The sequence below is a fragment of the Fringilla coelebs genome, assembly GCF_963513975.1.
Source record: "Fringilla coelebs genome assembly, chromosome: 22".
NCBI lineage: Eukaryota > Metazoa > Chordata > Aves > Passeriformes > Fringillidae > Fringilla > Fringilla coelebs.
Genome location: NC_140048.1, coordinates 6,604,776 through 6,625,860, shown reverse-complemented (window position 1 = coordinate 6,625,860; position 21,085 = coordinate 6,604,776). Strand labels below are relative to the sequence as shown.

The window sequence follows — 21,085 nt, the reverse complement described above, 5'->3', positions numbered from 1 at the left end:
GACCCCCGGAGCCGCAGCCGCCACCGAGCACGGGCTATGAACAACTCTGCTGCTGTTTATTGCAGAAAAGTGAAACTGTACAAAATGGCCGTCAGCGGCGGCGGGGCTCAATCCTCTTCTTCCTCCTCCTCCTCATCCTGGTTGATCTGGAAGTAGCGTAGCTCGTAGCTCTCCTTGCTGTTGGCCACCACGCGCAGCCAGTCCCGCAGGTTGTTCTTCTTCAGGTACTTCTTGGTCAGGTACTTGAGGTACCTGTGGGAGAGGCATGGCTGACAGCAGTGCCCCTCTGCCCCCTGCCAGCCACCCAGGTGCCATTTTGGCTAATAAACCTTTATTCCCGCCGCCTCCCACCTCCTGCAGGACCAACACATCCCAGTGGCCACCTCCTAGCAAAGCTCCATCCAGGAAACACTGCACCAAGGGGAACCACACCACAATGCCATGACACAGACCCTGGGAGATCGTTCTTGCCCCAACAAGGCTGTGACCCCAGTGCCTTGCACCCACCCCAGAGGGACTCTCCCCAGGGATGGTGGATACCCAGTGCTGGGATGTGCCAGGTGTGGCAGCAACGTGGAGCAACAGCGTTGGGAGAAAGGCAGGCGTTTGCAGGGCAGGGCACGCCCACCACCCACACAGCTCTGCTTTTCCCAGCCAGCTCCTGAGCCACCTCTGCCAGGGCACAACCCCGGTTTGCCGATGCCAGCCCAAGGACACGCAGCCAGGAGAAGCAGGCAGAGGCCCAGAGTGCCACAGGACGAGGGGAACAATGTGGGACACCTTGGTATAACCACGTTTTGCCGATGTTGGCCCAAGGAGGACCAAAGCCCCACAAGATGAGGGGAACAACCTGAGAGACCTTGTCTGCAGATACCCCTAAACTGTCCCCTAAGCACCTTCCAGCTGCAAGCCCCTCACTGCCCAGACCAGCAGCCTTCCCAGCTGGATATCAAACACAATCCTCCCTCATAGATCTGGGAAGAGCAGCCACTCAGCGAGTGCCAGGTAGCACAAACTCCAGCACAGCTCCTGCACTGGGACATCTCCTCCCTAGCAGCCCGTCCTGCCCACAGGCTCTCGGTGCACACCGGGCACCCCCTGACCACACTGACCAAGGGCCCAGCAGGACTGGCCTGCCCCAGCTCACCTCTTGGAGAAGGGCACCTCTGATGTGACCGTGATCTTGCTCTTGCTCCTCTCGATGGTCACCACGCCCCCGCCCAGGTTTCCCGCTTTGCCGTTCACCTTGATCCGTTCCTGCAGGAACTGCTCCTGCAGGAGGAACACAGCTGTGAGCTGGGGCCACAACTCCAGCCAGAAACAGCCCCCAAGGCTGGCTCGTGCCTGCTGCTCTGGAGCTGAGGAACACACACAGCCCTCAAGGCTGGCTCGTGCATGCTGCTCTGAAGCTGGGGAACAGACACCAGTGTCCCCATAGCTCAGGAGAGCCCCTTCCTCGGGCCAGGCTAATCCACCCCATCAAAGCCACATCTGGGTGAGGTGCTCAAGCCTGAACGTATCGGCCTGGTGTGGTGGGGATGCTCCTGCCCTCCAAAGGGACAGCCAGGACAGTGGGGTCAGGCTCCCCTGAGCTCCCCTCAGCCCCACACTCGCCAAGGCCCCTGCTGGAGTGCAGTGTGGACGGGCATAGGTTAATGAGCCCAACCTGGAGCATCCCTGGCCTCACTACATCCCTGCCACGACACAAACTTACTCAGCAGAGTTAGACAGGAAAACTGCCCATGGACAAGGACAACGCTTGCACTTTAACTACAAAGTGTCCCAAACCCGACCTCATCCCCAGCCCCAGCACTCCCAGTTGCTCTGCCCATGGGATGGCATCAAGGGAGCAGGGCAGAGCCGAGGGATGGCCAAGGATGTTCGAGGCCGCTGGGAGTGGAGCATCACCCGGGAAGGCCCCGAGGGCGGCGGAGCCATCACGGCTCCCGGGGAGGCCCCGAACTCACGAAGTTGGCGGCGTCCATGATACCATCCTCGACGGGGTGCGTGCAGTCCAGCGTGAACTTCAGAACCTGCTTCTTTTTCTTGCCACCTTTCGCCGCAGGCTTCTTCTGCTGCAGGGGGAGAGAGAGCGAGAGTGAGCGAGAGAGAAAGGGAGGGGGAGCGCCGTGAGGGACGGCGGGGAGGGGCCGGGCCGAGCTCCGGGCTGGCTCGGAGGGGAAGGGCCCAGGCCTGGATTGAGACCGGGAACAGGGCGGTGGGAATGGAGCTCGCCCGCCGCTCGCCTCCACGATCCGGATGGGCGGCGGGAGTCGCGTGGGGCCCCGGGAAGGCGCGGGCCGGGCCCGGCCCCACGCGGAAAACAGCGGGCGGGGGCAGGCGGCGGGGCTGGGAGAGGCGGCGGGGCTGCGAGGGTGGCGGGGGCTCGGGGCGGGGCGGGGGGTGTCCCGGTGGCGGCGGGGGGAGGCTCGGGGCGGCGGGGGCCGGTGCCGGTCCCGCGCTCACTCACCGCGGGCGCCATGGCGGCTCCGCGCGAGGCAGAAAGGGAGCGCGCCCCGCGCGCCTGCGCACAACCACGCTCGGCCCGTCTCAACCGAGCGCCGATGGCGTCGATCGCTTCCGGTCCCAGCCGCGCAGGGAGCCTGCGAGCGGACAGTGATGCCTGGAAGGGCGGGGCGAGCGCGGGGGCTGGGATGTGGGCGGCGCCATGGAGGGCGTGGTCGGTGGGGCGCCAGCGGCCGGGAACGGGGGCGGAGCCTCCGGAGCGCGGGGAACGGCACGTGCGGCGTGGGGGCACGGGAGCCTCACCGGGCACGGGGTGACCCCCGCACCCAGGGAGCATTACCGGGCACCGAGCGACACCCGCAGCCCGGGAGCCTCACCGGGCACCGAGCGACACCCGCAGCCCGGGAACCTCACCGGGCACCGAGCGAATCCCCCCGCACCCCGGCGTGACACCCCGCACCCGGGGAGCATCACGGGACACAGGGCGACCCCCGCACCCCGGGAGCATCACCGGGCACGGAGTGACCCCCGCACTCTGTGGCTCCTCACTTCGCCTAGAGTTACCCTGCCCAGTGGGAGCCTCACTGCGCATGGAGTGATCCCGCACATCCCGCCCGGGGCTCCTCACTGCGCACCGGGTGACCCAGCACCGCGGGGAGCCTCGGTGCTTACTGGGTGACCCCCGCACCTCCTGCGGGCTGTCAGCGGGCCATGCAGATGCCCATGTCCCCGCAGCCTGGGCGGCTCGGCAGTGCCGTGTCCGTCCCCGCCGCAGGGCCCCGAGGAGCGCACGGGGCTATTTTTGGGCCGTGCCGTGGCAGCCGATCGGCAGTGCCAGGGGGCCCCACGTCACAGGCTCGGCCGGGCCCTGCCGCCTCGGCACCGCTCTCATTCCTGCCGGCACACGGTGAGCAGCAGCACAGCTCGGCTCGGATCCCCCGACTTACAGACAGGGAGAGGTAAAGCCTTCACCTGGCCAGGACACACCTGTGCCCAGAACGGGGACTCCCGGCATGTGGGGCACCTCGCTGCCTTCACTGCCAGGCTGCCATCGTAGGGCACACCCCTGGGCAGGGAATACCCCATTCTAGGGAATGCTTCCCCCGGGGGGGACACCCTGTGTTGGAGGAATCCCCACCCCTGTCCTGGGGGATGCTCTGCTGCAGGGGATGCTCCTTTGGAGGGGACAGCCCATCCCAGGGGATGCTCCTGCTTTGGGGGACACACACCAGGGGGACACTTCGCTGTGGGGACCATCCAACCCAGCGCTGCAGCCCCCAGCCTGTAATACCAGGGGAAGGGGTGCACTGGGGCAGCCTCGTGCTATGCAGCTCATAACCTAAAAATAGTCAGCAGCTCATGGGCCCTGGAACAGGATTTGTCCTTTCTGTGGCAGCCACAATGCTCTCACAAACTGGTGCCACACGGGGTCCCTGGGCACAGGGCTTGGCTCTCAACCCCACAGATGGCGGGTGGCATTTTCTCCCCACTGGGGAGCTGCTCGGAGCTGGAGAAAGCCAACTGCCACCCGCTGGTGTGCCTGCTCTGCCACGAGCCCTACCAGCACCCCTGCCTGCTCGACTGCTACCACAACTTCTGTGCCAGCTGCCTGCGAGGCCGTGCCAGCGATGGTCGCCTGCGTTGCCCACTCTGCGGGTAAGGGACGGCCCTGCCAGGGGCACACAGGATTGGGGCACAGCACAGGGCTGGCAGCTCAGCACAGCCCTGCTCCCTGCATCCCCAAAGCTGCCCTGCTGCCCCTGTGGGTGTCCCTATCCTTGTCCCCATCTCATCCCTGCAGGCACCCCTCGGTGGTGAGGGGAGGCACGGGGCTGCCCCCCGTGGACCGGCTGCTGCAGTTCCTGGTGGACAGCTCAGCCGACAGCGAGGAGGACGTGCAGTGTGCCAACTGTGACCGCTGCTGCACCAAGGCGGTGAGGGCAGCGGGGCGGACTGGCAGGGTGGGTAGGGGACCCCTGCCCGGGCCATGCCTGCCACCAGCTCTGTCCCCTCACACAGGAGCTGGACACCATGTACTTCTGCAACACCTGTGGGCAGCCCCTCTGTGCCCCATGCCGCGAGGAGACCCACCGTGCCAGGATGTTCACCCGCCATGAGATCGTCTCCCTCTCCAAGCGCACCAAAGACATCCACAAGAAGTGCCGTGAGTGCCACGCAAGGCTGTCCCCTGCCATGCTATGCTGCACTGCGCCGTGCCAGGCAATGCCACGTTCCTGTCCCCTGCAGCACTGCACGAGGAGCCCTACATCATGTTCTCCACCGAGAAGAAGTCCATGCTCTGCATCAACTGCTTCAGGGACATGCAGGGGTGAGTAGTCCCAGCCCTACACTTGCTGTGTGCCCCATCCTGTGCTTTCCTTGATGTCTGTGCCTGCAGGGAGAGCCGGGCACACTGCATCGACATTGAGACGGCGTACATGCAGGGCTGCCAGCGGCTGGACCAGGCAGTGATGGTGGGCAGGGCCGGGGGGTGTAGGGGTGGCAAGGGGGTGCAGTGCTGTCCCCTGCACTGCAGCCACCCCGCCACCCCGGGCAGGCTGTGAAGGAGCTGCAGACCTCCACGCGTGAGGCCATTGTCCTGCTCAAGGCCATGATCGAGGAGGTTCGGAACAGTGCCAGCGAGGAGGAGGCGGCCATCAACTCCCTCTTCAGCCGCATGCAGGTGCGAGGCAGTCACCTGCACACTGAGCCCTGTGCCCACAGGACAGAGCCAGGGCAGTGGGAAGGGACTGGAGTGCCTGCAGAATAGAGGACAGCTGTGCCCTTTGCAGGAGCAGCTCTCCGAGAGGAAAAAGACGCTCCTGAAAGCTGTGCAGAGGTGAGGGGCAATGGGCTGAGCCCTGTCCGAGGGCTGTCCCCCCTTCCCAAGGTGATTTGGGATGCCTGGGGCGGGATGGCTCCCTCGGGTCTTGCAAAGGTTGTGCCATGCCCTGCTCTACTGCAGCCAGCATGAGGAAAAGGAGAAGGCATTCAAGGAGCAGCTCGCCCACCTTGCCTCCCTGCTGCCCACTCTTCAGGTAGGGCCTCACAGCAGGCAGGGACATCCTGACACCAAAGCCAGGCAGTGACAGACCCTCTCCACACACACAGGTCCACCTGGTGACCTGCTCGGCCTTCCTGAGCTCTGCCAACAAAGCTGAGTTCCTGGACCTGGGCTATGTGAGTGTTGCCAGCACTGCAGGGGTGGTCACAGCATCCTGTGGCAGTGCTGAGCTCATGGGCAATGTGCTGAGCACCCCTCACCATGCTTCATTGCTGCCTTTCAGCAACTGATGGAGAGGCTGCAGAGGATCGTCAAGCTGCCACACCGCCTGCGGCCAGCCCAGACCAGCAAGGTAGAGCCCTGCCTGCAGTGCCTGTGGGCAGTGCCAGCTGCCAGCTCTGCCCCAGCCCAGCTGTACTCTCCTCTCTTGCCCCCCAGATCAACAGCGAGTACCGGGCAGAGTTTGCCCGCTGCCTGGAGCCCCTCCTGATGCTCAGCCCCCGCCGCTCCGTGGTGGGCAGCGCTGGTGGCATTGGACCTGGCATCACTGGCACAAACATGTGAGGTGCTAGGATTGCACCCAAGGCACATGTGCTACTGTGTCCCCTGCCACTTGCCACACTGCACAGTCCCCTCAACATCTCACTATGCCAGCCTTGCCCCTGCCCTTGAGCCTGTCACCTCGGCAGGGGAACCAGGACAGCACAGGCACAGCTGCACTGATGAACAACAGGCTTCAAGTGACACTTCTGGGAAATAGAATGGGTGGCAGAGGGGTGGGCAGCAGCGGGGCTGGCAGCTGGGGGCCTGGTTACACCTCAGTCTGTTCCCCAGCCCAGCCCCTGCCACACTCCCTGGAGGGCTCTGCCCCCTCTCCATGGGTGCTCCACCTGGGCCAGCTCCTGCTCGCCCACATGCCCGTGGTGCCGCAGCCTCTTTGCCCGCCACTATTTTTATCAGAATTTCAGAGAAGTGCTCGGCCATTCTTCACCAGGGATATATTTAGGGCTGTTGATGTCACGGCAGCACCGGCCCTGCCAGGCCCTCCCAGAAAGAGAGGACAAACGGGCACTGCTGCCCCATGGGGACCGCTCCTCGCCCCCAGCCAGGCTTGGCACTGCACAGTGGCTGAGCTCCTGGGGGCTGCTGGCCCCAGCACGGGCAGGGGGAGCACGGCGCTGCACGGTAGGACCAATGGTGGTGGTGGTTAGCATGGGGAGACCATGGGATGGGGGGAAACACAGGGGCAGTAGTGCCTGCCAAGGAGCCAGGAGATACCAGCGGTGAGAGAGCGACCTGTATCCCACCCTTTAGAAACTGGAGGGTGCTGGGCTCAGCTCCTGGCTTCTCACTGCCACAGCTGGTTCCAGAACTGCAGGAATCTGGAGAGCAACCCACAGAAATATGATTTTTGGGGCAACATAAGGCACATCTGACTGAATTCCTGTGCTTGGGTGAGGGAAGGGACATGTGGGACTGGTGTGTCCCACCGGAGCCAAGGGGCGGTGGGACTGAGCTAGCAGCATGGTCCCTGGCACCTCACCCCCACTGCTGCTCACCTGCAGCACGTCACTGTCACCTCTCCATGCAGGCTCCCCGGTGGCCAATGCTCCAAGACCCTCATGGTGCCCAGCTGCCCCCCCACCAGTGACAAAATGTCCACCGGCCCCATGGTGAAGAAGCCAACGATGCACCGGTACATCAGCACCAAGGTGCTGCTGGCTGAGGGGCGTGAGACCCCCTTTGCTGAGCACTGCCGCAACTACGAGAACACCTACCGGGTAGGGAGCATGGCTGGAAGCAGGATGGGACAGGACAGGACGGGCCAGGCTGGTGCTGCTCACGTAGCTGTGCCCCCTGGTTCCTGCAGATGCTGCAGACGGAGATCCAGGGCCTGAAGGACCAGGTGCAGGAGCTGCACCGTGACCTCACCAAGCACCACTCGCTCATCAAGTCGGAGATCATGAGCGAGATCCTGCAGAAGTCGCTGCAGATGGATGTGCAGATCGCAGCTCACTACTCTGCCGTGGAGATGATGCGCAGCGTCTTTGAGGAGGTACAGCTGGCACATCCTGGCACAGCAGGGCCCCTCTGTGCCGTACCACCGCAGACTGCCCAGCTCCCTCTCTTCCTTCCAGGTTTGGGAGGAGACCTACCAGCGGGTAGCAAATGAGCAGGAGATCTATGAAGGTACTGGTGACCCACGCCCCCTCCCCGTGCCCCCTGTGCCCGCTCTGTGGATGGGGCCATGTCCCAGCCCACTCCTCTCCCCCCAGCCCAGCTCCATGACTTGCTGCAGCTGCGGCAGGAGAACAGCTGCCTGAGCACCATCACCAAGCAGATCGCACCCTACGTCCGCTCCATCGCCAAAGTGAAGGAGCGGCTGGAGCCCAGGTGAGGGGTGCAGGGACTTTCAGGGCCAGGGGGGACATAGCTCATGGCTCACACCCATCCCGCCACAGGCTGCAGGAGCCACAGGAGCCCAGAGAAGAACAGGCCCAGATGCTGCTCAAGATCTGCGACAACAATGAAGTGGTGCCAAGGTAGGTGACAGCAAGTACCTGAGTGCCAAGTTCCTCCCATGCCCTTTCCCAGACAGTGACCCTGTCAAGGTGTCTTCCCTTCCCCAGGGATGCCTCGCCTGGCAGCAACAAGGGGACTTCAGCCAACCCTGGGGAGGGCTTCATACCCCGGGACACCCCTGAAGACCCCTCCCCAAAAAACAAAGACTGCTGCAGGGGCCAGCAGAAGAGCGGAGCAGAGACTGCTACCCCAAAAGAGCCGGTACCGTAGAGCCCAGTGCTGGGCACGTGGCTGGGCTGCTGGGCACAGCCATGCCCTGGTGACTGACCAGCTCCTCTTGCCCAGTGCCACAAGCCAGGGCAGGAAACAGCCCAGGCAGCCATGTCTGCAGCACATACAAAGGCCTCAGGTGGACTTGCTTCTGAAAAACTCTCTTTGTGCTCTTCCTTGCGTGTGTCAGAGTGAAATAAAAGGGTGCAGTTGTCCATGTCTGCGTGGTTCTGCACTGCTGATTAAAGGGATCTGCTGGCTCAGGGTGTCCTGCTGCTCCTAAAACCACGACACTGGCAAATGATGGGGAAAAATAACAACTCCCAGTGCAGGGCAGGGCCAGGGGTACACGGCCAGGTGATGGAACATCCTGTGAAGTTCTGAGCAGCCACACACCAATGTGGGCTGGGTGCCAGGAGCAGGTGCTCTAGAGGTTCCCATGTGGCACACGTGGGAACTAAGAACTCACCAATCACTGTGGCACAGAGGGCAGGTTTTCACAGTTTACTCCAGCTTTTCCCTAAAATTTCACATGCCTTCCTCACACCTGGTAAGCTGCTATCTCCTCACAGAGCTTCTGGTCACAGGATTTGGGAAAATAAAAGGTTAAGAGAAGCTGTTGGTCTCAAAAGCTTCAAGAGACACTGAATGTTTTGCTCAGGGTGAAGTTTATCCCTTTCTTTTGGTGCCAATGCATCCTGCTTGGACAAAGCCTGCACAGCTGGAACCAGCACTTGTGAAATTAGGATCAAGGTTCATTTACTTTGAAGAACAATCTGGGAATGAGGCTTTGTTTCTGTTGTCAAACAGCACATCAAACCCAAGTGACAATTACTTGTTCCAAAGTTCTTTGATCTAGGGCACAGCAGGAACATTACTACATATAAAAAAATTGCTTACAGATTAACCTGTTTGAGGCACCACTGGCTGCAACCAGGGTTTCCCTGAGACAAGAACAGCCCAAGTGGGAGCCTCCAAGTGCCCAGCACAGATCAGCACTCTCCAACTGGTGAGTCTTCACCTTTGTTCTTTTTTCCCAAGCCAATACCCCACTCGGCAAAGGTCAAGTCAGCAGCAAGGGAATCAGACAGATGCTCTGTGATCAAGCAAACTCAGTGGAGGATGGACTCTGCATCAGTTCAGCAAGGAGAAACAGAGGGTCAAGGTTAGGGTTAGAGTCAGCCTCATCCCTGTTGGCTGCACAGCCCCACAAGTCACAGAGTCACAATCATGCCTCAACACAGTGCTGGTGTGTTCTGAGAACCCGCCAGGAATTATGAAGGATTCCAGTTTCCATGATGCCACCAGCACCTCAAGAGACCTTCAAATAACCAGACAGAAGCTGACAATGTTTTCTCTTTTTCTTTTTCTTTTTCTTTTTTTATAAAAAAAAGAAAATCTAAACCCAAACCCAAGCTATTCTCACCAAGTGCCCCTTCCTGAGCCGTACCGCAGCACCTTCCCCATGGAACACCACAAGCTCCAAGCATGAACTGACAAGCAACTCATTTCCATTCCAGCAAGGAAGAATAATGTAGAACTCAAGAAAACAGTGAACCTCTTTGGTATATAACAACAGTTATACCACACAGCTCAGTGGGAACCATTTCCAAATGGTTACTATGAAAGAATAAAAGAGCGTTAGCTAGCCCAACTCTTCTCCTGGTTGGAGATTTCCTTAGAAGCATCTCCTACTTGCCCTAACATCACAGCTTTTGCCCAAAAGAGCAGGGGAGGACCTCAGGGACTAAAGCCCTTAGCAAGCCTGGCAGCTGTGGCTCTTTCACAACCCAAAATCCTGGGATCTCTGCAAGACAGAGGCAGCCTGGCAGGATAGGAAGCAGCGTGATTTGGAAGCAGGAAGAAGGAACAGAGGTGGCAGCAGGAGGCAGCGGCTGGAGCAGTGACACTGCATCCACAGCAGCATCCAAGGGACGAGGGCCCAGAGGTGCTCAGATCCAGCGGCATGAGGGGAGCAGAACCCTCCCTGCAGACCCCAAGGCCTAGAGAGAACTGAGTGGTGCCGTGCTGCTGGCGCTCTGGCACTTCGAGGGCAAGCAGAGCTGGAGGCTGCTCCCTTGGCCACCCCAGTGCCAGCTCAGGGAGTTTGGCCCGAGGAGATTAAAGTCGTGTCACCGGGCTCACGAGGTCAGAAAGCTTTAAAATCGAATTATGCAACAGGAACAATCTGCTGCCTAGCACCTTCCCCACCCAGGGCCAGGAGGGCAGTGCTGTTTCCTGGCAGAGTCAGTTCCAGAGGCGTTCCAAGACAATTCAGCTGCTGCAGGCAGGATTCATTCTCTTTAGGGTCGCTACAGGCTAAGTTATCTGGAAGATCCCTGAATGTGCAACGAAGGACTGATCTCAAGGAGGAGGAACGAGCTTCTGATCTGTGAGTGACCCAGCAGGCTGCCCAATCCTGCAGCCCTCCACCAGCTCTTCCTGGGTGGCCAGGAAATACCAACAGGCACCTCCCGATGCCGGTGCCACACAGGCACTGGGCGCAGCAGGAGCTGGGCGTCTGCTCAGCCAGCCTGGCTTTTGCCCATGTTACAGTTCCAATTTGACTCCTTTAATAAAAGGGAGACCCGATGGCACCTTCCTTTTGTACTCCAGGTACTCTTCTCCAAAGAAGTGAATGAGTGTGATCTCCTCTTCCTCGATCCGCTCCCTGAAGAAGCGCCAGGACGCCAGTGCGTAGCCCACCACGCAGATGGGATTGCAGAGCAACACCTGGAACAGATGCTGCTGGTGAGCATCCCTTCAAGAACTCAAGGCCCCACAGCTCATCCCCCTCCAGTAACATTGATACAAAACTCATTGTGAAACTTCACAAGCACTAGTTTCTTCCCAGAATGAAGAAAGCAGCGCACAGGCAGCACTGGCTTCACTGCCCCAGCTCTCAAAAGCTCCATGTGCCACCCTTATGAACTCTCTCCAGAGAAACACAGGCCAATGCCAGCACCCAGCCAGCCACAAGAACACACAGCTACAGCAGCATGGAGCTAAGGCTCAGCCACAGCTGGCCAGAGCTGACCATCTAGTCAGGGAGTTTTCTTGCCCTCAAGCACAGGACTGGTGTTTGACAGGAGCCAGGTTGAGTCTGAGCACTCACAGAAGGCATTTTGACCAAAGAGATACAGAAAACTCTGCATACCAGCTTTAGACCAGCAGCATATCACACCTCAAGCCTCCGAGGGTGTTGTGGGTCAAAACCCTGGCTCCACCACCTTTCCTTACTGCACAGAGAAAATTAAGGGAACAGGATCTTCCCAAAGATCCCATGGGGCAGAGAGCTCAGGGATTCCAGATTTCCTGTATGCCAGTGGGAGGCAGCAGAATCCATGCCCAGCACCAGGTGCTGTCTGCACCCCATCACAGCATGGGCAGCACTGAGAGCAAAGACTGGGGTCGTGACACGAGAGGATCTGAGCACTCTGGATACAGTACCTGTGTTCCAATACTCCAGTAAAACCATCCCACGTAGGACGGGTGCCGGAACCACCCGTACACCCCACTTGTCACCAAAGTGTGGGTGTCAGATTTCTCGTTCTGAACGATGTGGTTGAAGTTGGAGCCTGCTGTAAGCATGGCTGCCTTCCTCAGGCAGTCCCCGAAGATCACCATCAGCAGCCCCACGGTGCTCAGCCAGGTGATCTGCTTCAGCTCTGCATGGACAGGGAGGGGCACAACAGGTTTGCACAGGTCTCCAGGGGTGCAGGGGGCTGCTCAGTGAGTGGGTTTTGCCCCCCATCTCAAAGCAAAATGTGTGACAGCACCAGCCATGCGCTGCCATCCCGCAGCAAACAGATAAAACCAGCAACCCCTGCTTGGTGTTAGCATGGATTAGTCTGTGGGGCCCAGCTGTGGAGGCTGAGCAAAGCCAACACAAAGCACAGCCAAGGACATGCTCAGGCTGCTACAAAACAAAGGGGAACAGTTTCCCTCTCCCGAGAATAAGCAGATGAGCACAGCCAGTTTGCCCCAGACTGGGCAACCAGCAACAGATTTTGATGTCTTGATTTCATTCCTGTCAAAAGGCGATGCCCTGTTGTACCTGACACATCATTCTTGTACCACCAAGGCAGGAAAGGGCTGAAGATCCCCTGGCCAGGCATGTCAGAGTGAGGGGGGGCTCCCCCCTGCCCTCCCGAGATCCAACCTGAGAGGCTTTGAACACTGAGGGATTATGACTCTGGCAAAGCTGCTGCAGGGCTGTCACGGGGCAGCAAGCTGAGGGTCACCTGCACTTTGCTACCAGACAGATGGACCCCAGGCAAGCCACGTGCAGCTAGGCAGAGACAGGGAGGGACAGGGTGGCCGACCTGGGAAGAAGAGCTTCTCCAGCGTGAACTCCACCCAGGAGGACAGGGCAGCCAGGTTGTACTCGAAGCTGTGGTTGAGTAGGAAGGAGTCCAGCGAGAGGCTGCGCGGGTTGTTGATGGCTGTCACCAGATACTCCGAGTAGTGAAAGAGGGACAGGGAGCACATATACCTGCGGCGGGAGGGAGGGCAGGTTTAGTAGGGCCGGGGCACCGCTCCCGCCCGGCTGCCCGGCCCGGCCCGGCCCTTACCATCCGAAGTGGCGCCAGGCAGAGCGGCCGGCGCTCAGCAGCAGCCCGCAGCCGAAGGCGAAGCCCAGGAAACAGGCCCGGACGGCGATCTGCAAGCACAGGGAGGGGAGAACGCGCTGCCGCCGCCGTTCCCCGGGCCCGGGGTATCCCTACCGGCGCACCCCGGGACCGGGACCGGGACTGAACCCTCCACAGCCGCGCTTCACGCCGCCGCCCGCCGGGGCCACCCCCGTACCTTGTACAGCGGCCGCGGATAGATGAGCAGCAGCGCCGCGTTCACGCCCGCCACGTGCAGGGCGAGAGCCAGGCGGCCGCGCAGGCCGGGAGCGGCCAGCAGGGAGGGGGACGAGCCGAGCAGCAGCGGCAGGGCCGCCACCGAGGCGCCGAGCAGGAAGGAGCAAAGGCTGGCGCGGCCCTCCCGGCCCAGCCGCCCCCTCCGCGCCACCGCCGCCGCCATCATGGCGGCCCCGCCCCGCCCGCGTCGCCCGGGAAACGGCCCCGCCGCTCTCGCGAGAGCCCCGCCCCGCGCAGCCGCGGCAGCAGCGGAGCGGCGCTGCTCTCGCGAGAGTTGCGCGGCGGCCGGTGCCGGTGCTGTGGGGCGCGCCCGGGCCGTGGGTGCCGGGGCCGGTTCGGCTTCGGTCACGGAGCCGGTTCGGGTTCGGTCACGGAGGCGTCGGGGTTGGGGACCTTTTCCATCATCCTGTCCCATCGCCCGCCCGGCACCGCCACTGTAATCCCTAAGCCCGTCATCCAGCGGCAGGTGCAGATGCTGCTCAACACCTCCAGGCACGGTGACTCCATCCTGCTCTGCTGCCTGAGCACCCGAACAGGGAAAACATTTGCTGATACCTATGCTGAATTTCCACTCTTGTCAGCCTAAAGCCGTTACCCCCTGTCCTCGCACTGCAGAAGATACCAGCCCCCACCTCACTAGAACCTCCTGTCAGGTAGTTAATTGTTTAATATTCCAAACCGGGAACCCATTCCAGCAGGAACTGCTCTGAGGGTCCCGTTTAAACAACCAGACTTCCTTAAAAACAAAGCCGGGAGCGCCTGGCGCCACTTAGGGAGCGCGGGCGGATCTGGGGGAGGGAGGAAAAGCACAATTGTTTGAAATAAAACTATCAGCCTTTCATTCCAGTCAATGAAACAGGTTTTATTTATGCCACAGGATTCCTTAAATAACTTAGATGTGCACAGAGAACTACCTAGAGATGTCACAGACATTCAGTGCGGCCCCGGCACAGCGGCACAGCACGTACGAAAGCTTTGGTGTGCATGGTAGGACAAACCAGCGAGTCGAACACAGCAGCACAAAGACTCGCGGCCTCACGCGCCCCTCGAGCCACCACCCGCCTCCAGCCTGGCTCTGACACAGGCAGGAGCGTCACCAACAGCATCAAACGGCAACAAGGGCTCCGGAGTGCCTGGGAAGACTCCTGGGGGCTTTCAGGGAGCTTCAGCCACCTGAAGCACGAGGTCTGCGGCGCTGAGCCCATCAGCAGCAAAGCGGTGGAGCCGGCAGCAGGCTGGGGCGGGCGGAGGAACGGGGCTGGCGCGGGCCGGACACAAAACGAACGGGAACAACCTGTATGTTTGGTGGGCGCTGGTGCCACACAGGTCACTGCTGGGCAGCCTGCTGCATCTGCGCCTGCCGCTTGGCTTTGGTCTGCAGGTACCTGCCCTTCCCTTCCTCGAAGCGACGCTTCTCGTCCTCGGTCTCCGTCTGGGGTCACAGAAAGAGGGCAAAGCTGCAGTGTGCTGCGAGTGTGTGCGGGAGGGAAACATGCCTCCTCTCACAGAAGGGTGAGGGAAAAGCTGCTCTCCGTCAAACACTCAACATGACAGCCAGTGTGGCCTGCGTTAAGCAGGAGACCTGCGCCACATCAAATATTAAGCAACACCCCCAGTTAGGAGCACTGTGTCAGCAAAGCCCTGCCAGGATTAGGGGAGATAATATAGGCAAGAGGCTGGAATGGGGACACCATGGGGAGCAGCAATTAGGGATGTGGGGGTCTCCACTGCCACTCAGGGTCCCCTGGTGCAGGGCGTGCATGCAGCCTGTCCTCAACAATGAGAAAGGAGAAAATACCCAACCTCCACACTGGCAATTTTCAAAAGAAATAAAAAACAAAAACAAAACAAAAATAATCAAAAACCAAAACAAAACCATACAAATCAAAACCCCAAACGAAAACAAACAAACCAAACAAAACAAAAGTAAAAACAAAACAAAAACAAAACAAGCAAAACCCCCTGACACCAGTCGTGGGAAGTCTCGTTCGTGCTCATATTTTTCTGCTGAGTAACTCAAGGGAAGATGATTTCTTGGGCTGGGCTCTGCTGCAGGAAGTGCAGGAGAGGTGATAGCCCTGCTGGGTCCAATCCAGAGAGAAAAGCTCTTACCAGCAGCTGTGGGACGGGCAAGGGCTTCCCCTCCTTGCTCAGGGACACGTAGGTGAAGAAGGCGCTGACGGCACGGTACCGCTCCCGAGGCTCATCCACAAACGGGTCAGCATCCACAAAGACCTCTATTTCCATGGACTTATTGCTTGTGAATGTCATACGTCCTGAGACAGTGATGACACAGCCTGTGAAACAGAGAGGGGCTAGTCAAGGGAGTGAGGGGTCCTGCATGTTTTATGTCTAAGCTGTGTCTTAAGCAGAGCACAGGATTAATCAAACAGGGTCTAATTTTCTCTGCCAGCATGTCCTGAAAGCACATCCAAGGGAGCCAGGGTGTGGCAACACAGCAGATCACAGTGCCTGCCACCACCCTTGGTACCTTTTTTGATCTTCTCATGGAAGTTGATGGCATCCACCGAGGCGGTGACGATGTTGGTCTTGCAGTGGCGGGCGGCCACAATCCCAGCAACCTCATCCATGAGCTTCATGGTGACACCTGGGAGGGCAAGCAGAGGGTCCTGTCTCAGGGAAGTCAGTGGGATTTCAGGAAAACCACCCAAAGGTGGTAAGGCCTTAGCATGGCCAAAGCTATGCTGGGGAGTTGGACCAGAGACTAAGTCCCAATTTCAGGAAAATCCAGTACAAGGGCCCCTGTCAATACCAGGGAACATCCTCACAAACCTTTGATTAAGATCAGCTCTGTCTCTCCCAAATTTCTCTGAGCAAACTTCACCCTTGCAAGATGACATCAGTCCCACAAACCTTGAAACACTCTGAGCCATGTTGGTTTTGTTTGTTTAAGGATTAGGTATGTGTTGTCCCAGCTCTCAGCAAACACACCTCTCCCAGGGCTTACACCACACGTGCCAGCCCTGCAGGTGATGGGCACTGCCAGCCACGAGGAAATAACTTCAGGTAATAGCAGTCACATGCTGCATGATTGTACTCCAGGATTTGCAATCTCACAGGCAATGACAAAACTGTAGGAGTTACAGTTTGAGTACATGAGTTTTTGGGGCACAGAAAAATATGAAGCTTTTGTCTGAGCTAAAGCAACTCTGACTTTGACAGTCAATACAATGGGGACTGTGTGCCTCCAGAGCCCACCAAAAACAGAGTCACTCTCCAACCACACTTTGCTCCAGGGAAAAGCCACCTGGACCTGAAACCCAGGTGCTGTGCAGGGCAGTGCTCACTCACCTCCATGCACAAAGCCCAGCAGCGTGCAGTCCGACGGGCCCACCAGGTGGATCAGGCTGGACTGGCTGTAGCCAACGGTGTGTGGCTCTGGTTAGAGAGCAAAGCGAGGTGAGAGCTACTCAGCTGGCACCCATACACCACCATACAACCCTGTCTGAAGTTGTCCAAAGGAATAAAACATAGGGCTGGCTTGTGCAAAGCTGAACTATGTTGAAATCAGTGGTTAAATTAGGCTGGAGAAGTTCCAAGAGCATAGACTGTTCACCACCTGATGGGCTGATGCCTCCCTCTAATCTCCACCCATACACTTTATTCTAGCTCAGCTCATTTCTTTCTTTTCAAGCTTTCAAAGAGCATGAAAGCAAACAGGAGTGAACTGGGTCACACTGCTGTCTGCTTCCCCCCTCAGCTGAACCTCCCAGACCCTGCTGCATAGAGCCCCTGTTTTCCCCTTGGTGGGAAGACCTTCACCCCCATGCCCCCAGCCCTGGCACATCCTGGTGACCCCTGTCCCATCACAACCTCCAGGTGACAGAAGTCACACCCTCAAGCTCCCAGCAGAGGGAATCCTGTCTCAGAAGTGGTTGTGTTTTCTATCTGATGAGAGATGTTAAAGAAGCTCAAAGAAAGGAAAGCAGCCCAGTCCCACACAGGGTGACCACCCATGGAGCAGTGCCCGCTGAACCTTACCTTTTGTCTGCCTGTCTGTGAGCAGGGAAGACAGAGGAGAAAAAAGCATTTGAGCAACTTTCATCCCCCAATATTCCTCATGTGCCACCTCTCCACCTCTGCCTGAAAACCACAGCCAGGCCTAGAGGCCACCCTTGCCCAGCACCTGCATTTACCCCTTGCTGAACAAAACCAGCTCTAGCTGCACACAAGCACACAAGGAGTGATACAGGAAGAGAGTTTTGGAGAGGGGATGTCATGCACCTTCAGGGTACCATAAGTATCCACTCAGCTCCCCCTCCACTCACACACTGCTGCTCCAAAATCCCATCCCCATCCCTGGTGTGGTGTTTCAGAATGCACACTTGCAGCTACAGGGCCCTGGGGATTGCCAGAGGTGCCCTGGGGACCAGTTAGGTCTCCCAGTACTGCTGGGCACTTTGCACTGGGTACACACTTCCCGTGTTACCTGGGTTGATGACAGGTAAGATCACGTCACCATTTCTCTGCTTAGTTTCCAGCCGATCCAGCTTTTGCTCCTCATAACGCTTCTTCCCCTCATCCTCCTGCTCCTTTCTTTCATACTGGAATAGAAGGCTGGTAAGAAGGGGATTGGCACAGCCACTGGCACAGCTGAGAGTGCCAACAGGGCCAGGTTAGTGCCATTCCACAGGGAGGACAAATTCCAGTTTGGGGGTACCCAAGTGAGCTGTCCTACCTGGATGGGGGGAACCTCAACGACCTTATTCACGTTCTTCAGGGACAGTGGCACGTACCACAGTGTCGCCTTGTTCGTCAACTTCTTTGCCCCTGGAGGAGAAGGGGGCAGCAGGTGATGATGCCAAGGCCAGCAGTGCTGTACCTGCCACTGGTCTGGCATTGGGCACACACTGGCAATGCCACTGGCATTGATGGCCCCTTGCCCTGCTGGCTCCTACCAGGCTTTAGCTCTTAGCGGATGTGACAATGTGCTTTTGGGAAGATGTCCCAGCAAGCGGAACTGGTTGTCACAGCAACAGCAGGAAAAGGGACTTTTTCAGGCCAAAGGCAGCCACAGGCAGCAAATCAGGCAGGAAGAGCTACAAACAGATTTTGCTGTTTTTCACTACAATGGAGCCATAAATCCCAGGGAGCCTGCTCAGCCTCCCTCCCCAGCACCAGCCCTCCCTCCACTCCCAGCTCTGTCAATAAACAAACTAGAAATCCTCTCAGCCGAATGCTGCCAGTGATGGAGCAGAGGATGGGGTAACCGCTGCAAGCTCTTGGCTTAACACTGTTATTCCTGGTGTTCTGGAACACAGCCACCAGCAACCACCCACCTGTTAAAATGTTTTCAGACATGACGTTGACCTGAACCTCCACAGAGTGCCGGGAGGTGTAGGTGATCTCGGCACTGACATTGGCCACCTCGCCGATGCACATCGGCGAGAGGAAGTCCGTCCGCTCCACCCTTGCCAGTGCAGCCACACAGGGTTCCTGGGGATGGTGAGACAGCCAAGATAGTGATCACAGCCACGCCACAGGACCACAGCTGGCAGCTCCCTGAGACCAGCCAAACCTGCCATGCCATGTGCAGCTCGGATACTGCAACCGCCACCTTATCAGCCACTGGCCGTGCTTCCTTCCCCATCTGTAACCAACTCCCCTTTCTCAGGAGTTAAAACATTAACAGCAATAATGAGTAATAATGTTTCTGCTGGTAAACCACAATTTCAGCAGAATGCTTCTAGCTACTGGGACCCAGCTGCAGCCAGAGACACCAGTGGTTTGCATGCAGGAGCAAACACTCCCAGTGAGACACGGCAGAGAGTGAAAAGTCACCATGCCAGAGGCTGGCAGACACGCCGGCACTTACTCACCCCGGCCTGGGAATTGCAGTGGCGGGTGCTGATGATGGCTCCTGCCTCCTCGATCATCTTCAGGATGGTTCCCCCGTGAACATTCCCCGCGATGTTGGCATCGTCTGGGCGCATAATCCTGCCGAAGGAGGCACATGAGAGCTCACAACCCCTGCCGCGCCCCCAGCCCAGCCCCGGTGCGGCTGCCCGGAGGCAGCATATCGCCCACCGACTGAGCTGCCGAGACATCGCTGCTCGCACGCGGCTTCCTGTGAGCGGCGATGGAAACCGCTGCGAGCGGAAGGAAGCAGGGCGCCTCTGCCGGGGCGCCCGGCGTCTCACCAGAGCCCCACCCCGCCGGGCCCCGGTGAGGCGCAGACCGAGCCGGGCTCGCGACGATGCTCCACGCGGCTTCCCGGCAGCAGCCGCGCTTTCTGCCAACGGCGAATAACGGCCCGGGGGGCACTGAGGCAGCGGCTGTGCGCTGGCACGGACAGGAGCTGCTGCTTCAGCGCGGCCGCGCCCGGGAGCCGCGGGGACACAGGCGGGAGAACCGCGCCGTGAGAGCCGCGCCCGGGAGAGCCGCGGCAGCCCTGCCCGCTCCCAGCCCCCGCAGCACGGGCGCGGCGCTGCTGCGCTGTGCCCGCGGTCAGTGTCACTGACAGCATGACTAAAGCGGGCGGCGCCGCCGCTGCCGGCAGCAGGGCGGGCAGCATCTCGGTTGCAGACCGGCACCCGCCCGCGGCCCCCAGCACGCCCGCCTCCCTGCCCAGCCCTGTCCGGGTCCCCGAACGCGGCTGGGTCGTACCTGGACACCTGGATGGCGGCCGGGCTAGGGCCCGCGGCCCCCGGTTCCGACATGGCGGCACCGGCGCCCCGCCCGCAGCGGCGCTGCGGCACCGCCGGGCTTGGCCCCGCCCCGCCGCGCCCGGACACGCCCCGCCATTGCCGGACAGCGCGCGGGGCGGGGCGCCGGGGCCGCGGGGAGCCGGGCGGCTCCGGGGCTGCCCGCGGAGTCGTGTGAGCCCACCGGGACTGGGGTCCCCCCGCCGCGCCCAGGAGTGCCCTGTCAGCTCGGGGACTCGTGGGGAGCCAGCGGCTTAGAGTCGGCACGGGCAGAGCCGCCTGCATTCCCGCCGCCGTCGGCTCTCCCCGGTTGTAACACAGTTCCCGTGGGCCCCCCGGGGTTTTGGGTCGGGTGGTGGTGACAGTCCCGAGCAGGCAGTGACAGCTCGCAGGGCCTGTAGGGGGTTCAGGATCGCGCCCGGGGGACACGGGGTGCCGGGAGCCACGGCACGCAGTGCTCCACCGACCGCGAGCTCTCTGCGCTCGTCGGTGCGAGCGCGGCGGCGCGTCTCCGTGAGGGACCGGAGGGTCTGCGGGCAGACCGGAAATGGTGGAGCTGTCACTTTGTACAGCTCGGCGGAGGCAGGAGAGGCCACAGTCGAGGTGCCTGCCGAGCCACACCCGGTGGGGACTTGACGCCCCCGCTCTCCATGCCGCTACCGGCTTTATAAACCGCCGGCGGGGCAGGGAGGGAGGGCCGGGCAGGGAGGGCGGGGAACAGGCAGGGAAGGAGGCGGGCAGGGCGGCCTTGCCTTGTCCTCGGTGCTGATCGAGAAGCACCTTCGCTGTCCGCGGTCCTGACGGAGGGTCTCCCCGCCTGCCTCCCGCGCCACCCGCTGCCCCGACAGCGATTCATAAAACCGTTTTTCAGCGGCGGCCGAGACCGGACCGCTGCAAGACTGGGTGGATGCCGAAGCGGACCGTGCCCGGCTGCCGGCACCCCGCGGCCGGCTGAGGCGGGACAGCCGTCCGCTCAGTGACTCCCGTTCTGCCTGCGCTGCTAGGACCGGCAGCGCACGTCGAGAGTGCCGGAGGAGCCCATCTTGCCTGGGCGGGCGGCTGGAGGGGACACCCGTGGGGCCGCTACACAAGTCCGCGGACAGGCAGCCGCGAACGGTCCGCTTTGGGGTCCACCCGGACTTGCACCGGTCCCAGTCCTGGTCCCGTCCGCCGCTCGGCAAAGCGCGGATGCCCCAACAGAGGCCGGGGGGAGCGGTGTGGGGGTCCCGAGCAGCGGGCAATCGCCGCGCCGTCGGGCGGGGCGGGCGGAGGGGCGGCCCCGGGGGAGG

General features: G+C 60.3%; 3 protein-coding genes across 6 annotated transcripts; 1 reads left to right on the top strand and 2 right to left on the bottom strand.

Annotated features, from left to right (window-relative positions):
- Positions 1-35: 35 nt before the first annotated feature.
- On the bottom strand, positions 36-13,305 carry RPL22 (ribosomal protein L22). Of its 3 annotated transcripts, XM_084220030.1 has the most exons (7): positions 13,073-13,305; positions 12,838-12,926; positions 12,589-12,758; positions 11,714-11,931; positions 1,968-2,072; positions 1,148-1,272; positions 36-252 (listed from the first exon to the last, which is right to left on the bottom strand). In XM_084220030.1, exons 1-7 carry the CDS (start codon positions 13,295-13,297, stop codon positions 108-110), a joined length of 1,077 nt encoding a protein of 358 aa, XP_084076156.1. In that variant the 5' UTR covers positions 13,298-13,305; the 3' UTR covers positions 36-107. The 3 variants fall into 3 exon arrangements, with proteins under 3 accessions (XP_084076156.1, XP_084076155.1, XP_084076154.1); XM_084220028.1 differs by lacking the exons at positions 36-252; positions 1,148-1,272; positions 1,968-2,072 and adding an exon at positions 9,355-10,996; XM_084220029.1 differs by lacking the exons at positions 11,714-11,931; positions 12,589-12,758; positions 12,838-12,926; positions 13,073-13,305 and adding an exon at positions 2,471-2,561 and having other exon boundaries at positions 1,968-2,075.
- RNF207 (ring finger protein 207) lies at positions 3,295-8,474 on the top strand. Its single transcript, XM_084220288.1, has 18 exons — positions 3,295-3,425; positions 3,932-4,122; positions 4,268-4,400; positions 4,486-4,630; positions 4,714-4,795; positions 4,865-4,940; positions 5,024-5,149; positions 5,259-5,305; positions 5,432-5,504; positions 5,578-5,646; positions 5,754-5,822; positions 5,909-6,030; positions 7,062-7,251; positions 7,341-7,526; positions 7,609-7,660; positions 7,747-7,864; positions 7,933-8,013; positions 8,101-8,474. Exons 2-18 carry the CDS (start codon positions 3,932-3,934, stop codon positions 8,261-8,263), a joined length of 1,923 nt encoding a protein of 640 aa, XP_084076414.1. The 5' UTR covers positions 3,295-3,425; the 3' UTR covers positions 8,264-8,474.
- A 675-nt stretch (positions 13,306-13,980) lies between the features above and the next one.
- Positions 13,981-19,863, bottom strand: ACOT7 (acyl-CoA thioesterase 7). Of its 2 annotated transcripts, none has more exons than XM_084220053.1 (9): positions 19,759-19,863; positions 18,972-19,089; positions 18,432-18,588; positions 17,831-17,922; positions 17,582-17,696; positions 16,444-16,530; positions 15,623-15,739; positions 15,244-15,428; positions 13,981-14,563 (listed from the first exon to the last, which is right to left on the bottom strand). In XM_084220053.1, exons 1-9 carry the CDS (start codon positions 19,809-19,811, stop codon positions 14,459-14,461), a joined length of 1,029 nt encoding a protein of 342 aa, XP_084076179.1. In that variant the 5' UTR covers positions 19,812-19,863; the 3' UTR covers positions 13,981-14,458. The 2 variants fall into 2 exon arrangements, with proteins under 2 accessions (XP_084076179.1, XP_084076180.1); XM_084220054.1 differs by lacking the exon at positions 19,759-19,863 and adding an exon at positions 19,180-19,314.
- Positions 19,864-21,085: the final 1,222 nt, after the last annotated feature.